The 12,157-nt window shown below is 34.9% G+C and overlaps 1 protein-coding gene across 1 annotated transcript in view; it reads right to left on the bottom strand.

The window, feature by feature from the left end:
* Positions 1-12,157, bottom strand: part of ITGA4 (integrin subunit alpha 4) — an 86,529-nt gene that overhangs the window by 23,464 nt on the left and 50,908 nt on the right. Inside the window, exons 16-17 of the mRNA XM_007461223.1 lie at positions 7,236-7,385; positions 611-687 (exon numbers count right to left, since the gene is read on the bottom strand). Of these exons, the coding sequence (XP_007461285.1) occupies positions 611-687; positions 7,236-7,385 (227 nt within the window). The remainder of the gene's footprint in view (positions 1-610; positions 688-7,235; positions 7,386-12,157) is intronic.

Here is a 12,157-nt window from a genome sequence, read left to right as displayed (position 1 = left end):
GCAATCAATATTTATCCAGTTTGCACTGTGTGCACTATTCTAAGCACATTGACATGTATTTTCTTTTTCCTGTTTCCCTTCTATGAATTTAGAAGACAAAGATGATTTATTCCCTTTCAAATGGGTCACATATATATTTAGGGATATCTTTGTTTTGTACATCAATCTGAATTATGTAACCAGTTTTGGGATGATAAAATACTAAGCATTATGTAGTAAAGGTTAGCTCATTTTGAACCAAAACTCTCTTAACAGGCACTTACAGATGTCTGAAAAATAACTACAATTATGATAACAATAACCCAAAGCACATTTAAATCCTGAAATATCTTTCGAGTTATCAGTGAAAGGTTAAAATCATGCTTGATAAAACCAGGGGGCTCACACATTCTCATTCTTTTGAAAACTGGTAATCTTTGAGTGTATACTTATGTGACTGCTGTATAGAACATTTAGTCTCTTTCAGCAGAATGAGACTGCTGTTCTTTTCCAGGTCTTTAAATGCTGCTAACCCCCAAGGATTAGTTCTTAGTCCTTTACTCTTTAGAACCCACATGCACACACCAATTACCCCATCCTGATAAGTAAGCAGAGAGCCAACTACACTTACCTCAAAAATCCAATTTTTGCAGAAACCTGTAAATCAGCAGAACAGTTTTCATGGGCACAAAATCTTGCAAAGTTTATCTGGAAATAAAATATGACAGTATTTTTTATCTTAGTTCAAATCAGTAGGTATATTTCTATGTTTTTTAAAGGATAAAATATCTATGACACATGAAAAAATAAAATTAATACAGCAAATTGATAACTCCTTTATACCTTTTGAAGAGTTCAATTTGAGTATCAGTAGGTTCAGATGACAATTCCAGGGCTAAAGGAACCATGTTCTTTCAACAGGTAAATATAAAGCCTAAGTGTGTTAAGCGAAAGAAATAATTTCTTTCTTTCATAATAGTTGTATAAAAAGAAGTTTAATCAGACTGTGGTAGTAACCTCTGTAAATGTTTAGAACCTGTGCTGCCAAGATTTTCTTCGTTGAGTCCCTCTCAATTTTCTGGTGCTGCCGTTTGATCCTGCCTATTATGCATACGCATGACACTTAATTTTCACAGATGGCAGAACAGTGATTTTATATTGGATGAAAATAATAAAATTTAGAAATTTTACTTTGAGGATACAGTGAATAAAAATAAATGATAGTTTATCAACAGGTTCCAGAATTTATTTAATTCTGAGTATTTTAATAGTACCCAGAGATACTGCAAGGTACACAGGAAGCCCTGAGGTATAAGCGGGACAAAGGAAAAATAGAGAGATACAAAAAGAAAGGAAACTGAGAGGAACAGGTGAGAGAGGGAGAGATGCAGAAAAGAAAGAAATCTAGAAAGTCAGAGAAGGAGCCAGGCACATGAAATGTGAAGTGGGTAGAGTGTTGTCAAATGGCATGTCAGAACAGAGACTGCCTATACCAGCGGGAGCAGCGGGAAAGTGTAAACCGTTCTCTATATTATTAATTTTTTTCTACTTCTCTTATTCGTAAAGCAGGTGGCTTGAAGAATCAAAATGTAGCTCATTTGTAGCTCATTCTAATATAACTACAAATTGCTAAGGTTTGGGCTTATGTACTTTACAATATTGAGATGTTCATTATTAAAGACATTTAAAAGTAGTTGATATTGAAAACTGAAGTTCAACAGAAGAGTGAAAAAAACCGACTTCCATAAATATTTTCATACAAGGCTATAGAAAGACTGTGCTCTTAATTTATTATCTTCACTTGATCTAGTATTGTAGACCAGACAGGGCTGACTGTAAGCTCAAATATGTTAAAGCGACTTAGGGGCAATTTTATCTGGACAGCATATGAACTAGACCTTTAAATGTCCCTTTCATCTTTTGCATTCTGTGTGCCATTACTGAATGTTTTAATGAATGCTTTAACCATGGCCCCAAACATCCTGTTGACTCTTTGTGTTGTTGGACAGTAAAAGTCTGAACAACTGGACTCCTGGGAATAAACACACAGTGAGTGAAACTGATATATTCTGGGATACATTTTATTTATTTAAAATTTTTTTTAAACATCTTTATTGGAGTATAATTGCTTTACAATCGTGTGTCAGTTTCTGCTTTATAACAAAGTAAATCAATTATACATATACATATGTCCCCATATCTCTTCCCTCTTGCATCTCCCTCCCTCCCACCCTCCCTATCCCACCCCTCTAGGTGGTCACAAAGCACTGAGCTGATCTCCCTGTGCTATGCGGCTGCATCCCACTAGCTAGCTATTTTACGTTTGGTAGTTGTACATATGTCCATGCCACTCTCTCACTTCGTCTCAGCTTACCCTTCTCCTCCCCTGTATCCTCAAGTCCAGTCTCTACGTCTGCATCTTTATTCCTGCCCTGCCCCTAGGTTCTTCATAACTTTTCTTTTTTTTTAGATTCCATATATATGTGTTAGCATATGGTATTTGTTTTTCTCTTTCTGAATTACTTCACTCTATCTGACAGACTCTAGGTCCATTCCCCTCACTACAAAATAACTCAGTTTTGTTTCTTTTTATGGCTGAGTAATATTCCATTGTATAAATGTGCCACATCCTCTTTATCCATTCATCTGTCGATGGACACTTAGGTTGCTTCCATGTCCTGGCTATTGTAAATAGAGCTGCAATGAACATTGTGGTACATGACTCTTTTTGAATTATAGTTTTCTCAGGGTATAGGCCCAGTGGCGGGATTGCTGGGTTGTATGCTAGTTCTATTTTTAGTTTTTTAAGGAACCTCCATACTGTTCTCCATAGTGGCTGTATCAATTTACATTCCCACCAACAGTGCAGGAGGGTTCCCTTTTCTCCACACCCTCTTCAGCATTTATTGTTTCTAGATTTTTTTTTTTTTGCCATACTGACTGGTGTTAGATGATATCTCACTGTAGTTTTGATTTGCATTTCTCTAATGATTAATGATGTTGAGCATTCTTTCTTTGGGGAAATGTCTATTTAGGTCTTCTGCCCATTTTTGGATTGGGTTGTGCAGGCGGACCCTCAAGCACTGCGCCACCAGGGAAGCCCTGTTTCTAGATTTTTTGATGATGGCCATTCTGACTGGTGTGAGGTGATACCTAATTGTGGTTTCGATTTGCATTTCTCTAATGATTAGTGATGTTGAGCATTCGTTCATGTGTTTGTTGGCAAACTGTATATCTTCTTTGGAGAAATGTCTATTTAGGTCTTCTGCCCATTCTTGGATTGGGTTGTTTCCTTTTTTGATATTGAGCTGCATGAGCTGCTTGTAAATTTTGGAGATGAATCCTTTGTCAGTTGCTTCATTTGCAAATATTTTCTCCCATACTGAGGGGTGTGTTTAGGTCTTGCTTATGGTTTCCTTTGCTGTGAAAAAGCTTTGCAGTTTCATTAGGTCTCATTTGTTTATTTTTGTTTTTATTTCCACTTCTCTAGGAGGTGGGACAAAAAGGATCTTGCTGTGATTTATGTCACAGAGTGTTCTGCCTATGTTTTCCTCTAGGAGTTTGAGAGTATCTGGCCTTACATTTAGGTCTTTAATCCATTTTGAGTTTATTTTTGCGTATGGTGCTAGGGAGTGTTCTAATTTCATTCTTTTACATGTAGCTGTCCAGTTTTCCCAGCACCACTTATTGAAGAGGCTGTCTTTTCTCCATTGTATATTCTTGCCTCCTTTATAAAAAATAAGGTGACCATATGAGCGTGGGTTGACCTCTGGGCCTTCTATCCTGTTCCATTTATCTATATTTCTGTTTTTTGCGCCAGTACCATACTGTCCTGATTGCTGTAGCTTTGTAGTATAGTCTGAAGTCTGGGAGCCTGATTCCTACAGCTCCGTTTTTCTTTCTCAAGATTGCTTTGGCTATTCAGGGTCTTTGGTGTTTGCATACAAATTGTGAAATTTTTTGTTCTAGTTCTGTGAAAAATGCCAGTGGTAGTTTGATAGGGATTGTATTGAATCTGTAGATTGCTTTGGGTAGTAGAGTCATTTTCACAATGTTGATTCTTCCAATCCAAGAACATGGTATATCTCTCTATCTGTTTGTATCATCTTTAATTTCTTTCATCAGTGTCTTATAGTTTTCTGCATACAGGTCTTTTGTCTCCTTAGGTAGGTTTACTCCTAGGTGTTTTATTCTTCTGTTGCAATGGTAAATGTGAGTATTTCCTTAATTTCTCTTTCAGATTTTTCATCATTACTGTACAGGAATGCAAGAGATTTCTGTGCATTAATTTTGTATCCTGCTACTTTACCAAGTTCATTGATTAGCTCTAGTAGTTTTCTGGTAGCACCTTTAGGATTCTCTATGTATAGTATCATGTCATCTGCAAAAAGTGACAGTTTTGCATCTTCTTTTCTGATTTGGATTCCTTTAATTTCTTTTTCTTCTCTGATTGCTGTGGCTAAACTTCCAAAACTATGTTGAATAACAGTGTTGAGAGTGGGCACCCTTGTCTTGCTCCTGATCTTAGTGGAAATGGTTTCAGTTTTTCACCATTGAGGATGATGTTGGCTGTGGGTTTGTCATATATGGTCTTTATTATGTTGAGGTAAGTTCTCTCTATGCCTACTTTCTGGAGGGTTTTTATCTTAAATGGGTGTTGAATTTTGTCGAAAGCTTTCTCTCCATCTATTGAGATGATCATATGGTTTTTCTCCTTCAATTTGTTAATATGGTTTATCACACTGATTGATTTGCGTATATTGAAGAATCCTTGCATTCCTGGAATAAACCCCATTTGATCATGCTGTATGATCCTTTTAATGTGCCATTGGATTTTGTTGAGGTTTTTTGCATCTATGTTCATCAGTGATATTGCCTATAGTTTTCCTTCTCTGTGACATCTTTGTCTGGTTTTGGTATCAGGGTGGCCTCACAGAATGAGTTTGGGAGTGTTCCTTCCTCTGCTATATTTTGGAAGAGTTTGAGAAGTATAGGTGTTAGCTCTTCTATAGATATTTGATAGAATTTGCCTGTGAAGCCATCTGATCCCGGGCTTTTGTTTGTTGCAAGATTTTTAATCAGAGTCTCCATTTCAGTGCTTGTGATTGGTCTGTTTATATTTTCTATTTCTTCCTGGGTCAGTCTCAGAAGGTTCTGCTTTTCTAAGAATTTGTCCATTTCTTCCAGGTTGTCCATTTTATTGGCATACAGTTGCCTGTAGTAATTTCTCATGATCTTTTGTACTTTTGCAGTGTCAGTTGTTACTTCTCCTTTTTCATTTCTAATTCTATTGATCTGAGTCTTCTCCCTTTTTTTCTTGATGAGTCTGGCTAGTGATTTATCAATTTTGCTTATGTTCTCAAAGAACCAGCTTTTAGTTTTATTGATCTTTGCTACTGTTTCCTTCATTTCTTTTTCATTTATTTCTGATCTGATCTTTATGATTTCTTTCCTTCTGCTGACCTTGGTTTTTTTTCTTCTTCTTTCTCTAATTGCTTTAGGTGTAAGGTTAGGTTGGTTATTTGAGATGTTTCTTGTTTCTTGAGGTAGGATTCTGTATTGCTATAAACTTCCCTCTTAGAATTGCTTTTGTTGCATCCCATAGGTTTTGGGTCTTCATGTTTTCATTGTCATTTGCTTCTAGGTATTTTTTGATTTCCTCTTTGATTTCTTCAGTGATCTCTTGATTATTAAGCAGTGTATTGTTTAGCCTCCATGTGTTTGTATTTTTTACAGATTTTTTCCTGTAATTGATATCTAGTCTCATAGCATTGTGGTCGGAAAATATACTTGATACGATTTCAATTTCCTTAAATTTACCAAGGCTTGATTTGTGACCCAAGATGTGATCTATCCTGGAGAATGTTCCACGAGCACTTGAGAAGAAACTGTATTCTGTTGTTTTTGGATGGAATGTCCTATAAATATCAATTAAGTCCATCTTGTTTAATGTATCATTTAAAGCTTGTGTTTTCTCATTTATTTTCATTTTGGATGATCTGTCCATTAGTGAAAGGGGTGTGTTAAAGTCCCCTACTATGATTGTGTTACTGTCAATTTCCCCTTTTATGGCTGTTAGCATTTGCCTTATGTATTGAGGTGCTCCTATGTTGGCTGCATAAATATTTACAATTGTTATATCTTCTTGGATTGATCACTTGATCATTGTGTAGTGTCCTTCTTTGTCTCTTGTAATAGTCTTTATTTTATAGTCTATTTTGCCTGATATGAGAATTGCTACTCCAGCTTTCTTTTGATTTCCATTTGCATGGAGTATCTTTTTCCATCCCCTCACTTTCAGTCTGTATGTGTCCCTAGGTCTGAAGTGGGTCTCTTGTAGACAGCATGTATATGGGGCTTTTTTTTGTATCCATTCAGCCAGTCTCTGTCTTTTGGTTGGAGCATTTAATCCATTTACATTTAAGGTAATTATTGATATGTATGTTCCTATTACCATTTTCTTAATTGTTCTGGGTTTGTGTTTGTAGGTCTTTTCCTTCTGTTGTGTTTCCTGCCTAGAGAAGTTCCTTTAGCATTTGCTGTAAAGCTGGTTTGGTGGCACTGAATTCTCTTAGCTTTTGCTTGTGTGTGAAGTTTTTAATTTTTCCATCGAATCTGAATGAGATCCTTGCTGGGTAGAGTAATCTTGGTTGTAGGTTTTTCTCTTTCATCACTTCAGGGATACAGTTTAAAAAGCAGTTCACTGTTTAGAATGCAGGATCCATCTCAAAATGCACATACAGTTAAGTTAAAAAGAGAAACTGTTGTGTAACATAGATACACGTTTATGAATGAGTAAAATCTGACTAACAAGACATGAGTGAATCTGTGGGTAGGGGGAGTGAGAGGGAGACAAACTGAAAAAGGAGACAGAAAATGAGAAAGATAAGCTGAACACACATGACGATGCTGAATAACTCATGAATGCAACTCACTTCCATTAGGAGTGCTCTCTGGAAATATATTTTCTTCACTGGCAAGGCATCAAGGAGAGAAAATTAACATTTTATGTATATGGGAAACCACTGTTATGACTAAATGCATATTTAAAAGTATTCAGTTCAATATCCTAAAGGGAATATAAAAAATAAAGAAAAATGGAAAACAAGACATACCATAAATCTTTTTTATAAAAACATTCATTAAAATTTTTAAAAAATTCAGAGAGTTCATTTCCTCAGAACTATGTACTATTTCAAAAAAATTTCTTCAGTTATATGTCACATGATGTTTCAAATAAAGGAAAAAATTCCTACTGTTTTTGCAATGATGTCTTTTTCTTTCTTCTGCTGAAGAATTGGCTGAAGTGGTGGGAATTCCTCTGTACTTCGTTTACTGATGACATGATGCCCCAGGTGGTAAGCGGCTTCAATCTGAATTGGGGTGAGGATGTCCCGTACATCTTTCTAAAGAAATGGAAAACCATATGAATTAATAACAAAAATAAGCATCTAAATAAAAAATATATATGAAGTCCCTCCTTTCCTGCATAAGGTCAAACACAATATATGGAAGTCAAAGAAAATTCTTACCTTTTAAGCTAAATTGTTAAAAAATTGAACTATTTTCACACATTACAAAAGCAATCACGTTTATTAGGAAAAAGACAAAAGGTATTAAAAATGAAAAACCATAACTATCCAATAATAGTTATGGAGGTCTACATTTTGGCATATTTTCTTCAATGCTATTTTCTATGCATACAATTTCCTTATTAGTTGTTACAGTTTTTCTACATTTATTGTGCTTTCACACTTTACCAAGAAAGAGTTCTTGGATTTATTTATCAATGATACAGGAATTGTAACCCATTTGGAATCCATTCTGCTCTGTATAACACTCTTTTAAGTTTAATATCTTACTAATTTTTTACACAGCATTTATCATTCTTAATCTTCCTTTTTTTTTTTTTTTTTTTTTTAAAGTTTTTGGGAAAAGGGGCTTTGGGTGAGGATTTTTTTTTTTTTTTTTTTTTAAATAATACACAATGTATTTATTTATTTATTTATTTATGGCTGTGTTGGGTCTTCATTTCTGTGCATGGGCTTTCTCTAGTTGTGGCAAGTGGGGGTCACTCTTCATCGCGGTGCGCAGGCGTCTCACTATTGCGGCCTCTGTTGTTGCGGAGCACAGGCTCCAGATGCGCAGGCTCAGTAATTGTGGCTCACGGGCCCAGTTGCTCCATGGCATGTGGGATCTTCCCAGACCAGGGCTTGAACCTGTGTCGTCTGCATTGGCAGGCAGATTCTCAACCACTGCGCCACCAGGGAAGCCCCCTTAATCTTCTTTATATGTAGTCGAAAAGTCTTTGAGTGATTAGGTTTTTAAAATGTATTGTCTTCTGCCCCCCAAGAAATGACTCTTGAGTTTATTACACTGGTTGTCAATTCATATATTTTAATCTTTATTTCTACATGCAGGCATTATTTTTCTCTCTTTTAAAAACATTTTCCCATGAACTTAAAATTTATTTCATCTTTTCATTCGATTATTCAATAGCCCCTTCATTAAATGGGAACACACAACATTACTATCAAAATTATTTGCTAACATAAACATGCACAAACACTAAAATAACTGACAAGAAAATAACTTTGAAGTAGTTTGGCATTCAATTAAGAAAACACTTCCCTAAAGAGTAAAGGTGTTCTAGAATCCCAAGTCTGTGAAAAAAAAAATATGGACGTCAAGTAAGATAAAAAACATAGCACCTCTTAGAAAGCGCTTCTCAGAGCAGCCCTGCCTAGACAGATATGAGATTTTCAAAATATACTGAACAAAGCAGACTCATTTATTTTTCTCCCTATCTAAGAGGATGGGCAAATAAGATTCCACTATAAAGTAATCCATGAGGATTTATAACAGAATTCAGTTGACAATTTAAACTGCATGAAATAAGACATGTTGATGGCAAATCTATAGAACAAGCAGCTTATGCACAACAAAAATTAAAAGTAGGTATTATCTCAGGATTTGAGAGAGAAGCTCACAATCAGCAGATACAGTCCACCTACACAGGAACTATGCAGTTTTTCTTTTTCTTTTTCTTGGTATTATAATTGTTACTATACTCAGAAGATATTCAAAGAACTGGTCACACACTTCATCTTTCACACTAACAATTTAAATGTAAAGCTTGGCTTGACTCTACGTTTCATATGCCTGTTTCAATTTACATTTCTTCTGATTTAAAAAAAAATAGACTCATCAAAGTCCCACTAAAGAAACTCAAGTGTTTTCATTGGGACTAGACATATTAATTTTAACCATAATTGAGCTTTATATTTATGAGGTTTATATTTACACTTAGTGAGTTCCTTAGTAGATCCATGACACTGTAATTGACAGACCTCCTACTGAATAATGTCAGTGGATTTCTATTTATCTAGACAATTCAGAGTTGGAATATAGCTTAAACATTTCTGCCTAAAAGCAGATTTCCAAAGCTCATAAATTAACAATCCCTACTGAATAGAAAACAATACCTATCATACAGATTACTGCTATGCAATTTATGCCTATAGTAACTTCTGATAAAAATCAATGAAGTTAATAAAGATGACATTTCACATAAGACTACACCTATTCTATGTCTTCTATGTAATTATAAAAAAGGATGTAATTGTTTCTCCTCATCATTTACAACATTATATATAAATTATATAAATATATATATATATATATATATATATATAAATTGGTTAAAAGCAAGTGGTCTGAAGGTAGAGTGCTGGGGTTCAAACCTCAGGTCCTTCACTTGTTATCTATATGTAACCTTGGGCAAATTACATAATCTGTCTATGGAACAAATACCTCATCTGAAAATGGTTGGTAATAATGATAATGAAAATGATGATTATGACACCTATACTTTATTGTGAGGATTCAATGACATAATGTATGTAAAACAGTACAATGCCTGGTACATATTAAGGTCTCAATAGATGTAAAATATTATCATTATTATGTGTACATTACTGCAAAATGTAGCTATATAAGCCAACCAAGGAATTAACAGAAGTTCAATTTCTTATAATAAATTCTGGTGACTATTTGGAAGGAATAAGAAAAAAGAAAATTAGTCTATTGCCAACCAGTGAACACTAAATAGAAAATGAGCTACGTTTTCTACTAATACAACTATTAGACTTGTATTAATTAAGTGGTAACTGGAAGATGTGTAGCATGACTCAGAGTACTCAAGATCTCTCATGGCTTTTCCATTCTCACACATGGAGATGTTTTTATTAGATTACTTGGTAAGTAATCATCTCAACTCGAAACCTTGACCATAATAGGAATGCTGCAAATCAAGGTCCAAATCCCACGTTATCAACTTGTGAAAATGGAACAGCATGAAGCCCTGTGTATTACAATAGCAAACTTGATTAAATTATTCCCTAGGTGTAGGAGCTAGACAGCCACTGACTGTCCCTCCACATGTCCACTGCTTTAATTCTTCTCAACAAGCTTGCTTTGACCACATCACATGTTATCTAATTCATACTAATTTTCCACAAGGTCTTCTCTACATCTGGTGTATATTACTTTCATTATCCTAATTTGCTATTAATTATGCCTTTCTCACAATATATAAAATGTACATGCACTCTTGCAAGAACTGTATTTGACAGATATTCACACTTACTTAACTTTAACAGCCCCACCTAAGGACAAAAGCTATAATATCAAAAATTCTTAAAGTGACTAATTAATATACAGGAGGAAAAAGTAGATTTGCTTAAAATTTTTAATTTGGATGGCATGTGCTATCTATATTAAAAATAATGAAGATTCCATGCCACATTTTTATGGACAATTACATAAAACAGGGCACCCACAAGCATGCAAATTAGCACATGCCTGAAATTACACAAAGTCTGCCTTCTTGTCTGACTTTCACAGAAATTTTTATTATGGCCAGCTTGAGAACTGAGCTGTAGGCCCACGTCATCCTATTGTGTTTATGTAGTGAGGAAATTTATTTAAAGGGTGGAGCCAGAAATATTTATAAAATATTACTTAATGAACAATGATGTTGAGGTATAAATAAACAGGTGAAAATATCTATTCATGGGTCTACTCTGTAAAAGACAGGATCTAGGGATACAAAACTGAAAGCCAGTGCCTGCATTACACTTTCAAACCCATAAATCCACACATGTGGTGGAGGGATGAGCATTCTGATACATGCAGACACAAGTACAGAAGAGGGAGGGCCACCTAACCTACACTCGAAAGGTCATGGGAAAATTCTTACATAGAAGAATTTTAAGAAGGAATGTGATCAGATTTGTGTTTTTGAAATGCTCCGTTGGTGCCAATGTGGGGAATGCGCTGGGGTGGGAGAAGGTTAAGACTGAGGCATAGATTGGAATCTGAGCTAGCAAGGTCCCGTGTAATTATAACCATTTTATCTAGTAAGTATGTTTCAGAGGGTGAACTGTCAAACATCTGGGACTACAACTTCCTGAGAAAAGACAACACCCCCAAGACAGGTGCCCTCACCATTACACGAATAGAACATTACAGATTTTCCCTCACAGAATTCTTTAAAAAGCTCTGAGAACACATCATCTATAAATGTATTAAATATTGATTGATTGGGGGCCTTACGTAATGAGTTGTGCTAGCTCTAAGAAGAATACAAACATGGAAAAGATAACATCCTGTCTTCAAAGACCCTGTAATCTAACAAAGAATATATGTTGGAATAATCAATCATCTTCTAGGTTACCATAATATCAGTATAGTTATATAGTTTGTCTGCATTTAGATTTTCAGCAGAAATGCATGCATATATGGATTGGTCCACAGTGGTTAAAATATAACTACTTTGGAGCAAATGGTACTTCATTAAACTATATGTTTGTATAGCTTAAAAATATAAGCAAATAAAATACAAATACATATATTTAGTAATCAAATACGTGTTCATTTTTTGAAGTTATTACTGAAAATGATGGGTTTTATAAGTTACTTAAAGACTTAGATAACAAAATAAAATTCCTTTATTTCAGAAATCCAAAATCCAGAATTCAGAGAAACCAAAGGAAAGAAAGAATAAACTAATCTACTAAATACATAGGCAGCTTGATTTCATGATTATTATACAACATACTAAGGCCACTGAACTCACTGGATCTCAGATACCAGTAGAGACAGGCATTCCTGGTCC

The sequence above is a fragment of the Lipotes vexillifer genome, unplaced genomic scaffold, assembly GCF_000442215.2.
Source record: "Lipotes vexillifer unplaced genomic scaffold, Lipotes_vexillifer_v1.1 scaffold57, whole genome shotgun sequence".
NCBI classification, from domain to species: domain Eukaryota; kingdom Metazoa; phylum Chordata; class Mammalia; order Artiodactyla; family Lipotidae; genus Lipotes; species Lipotes vexillifer.
Note: the sequence above shows the minus strand (reverse complement) of the source record. Positions and strands in the feature narration are given on the sequence as shown.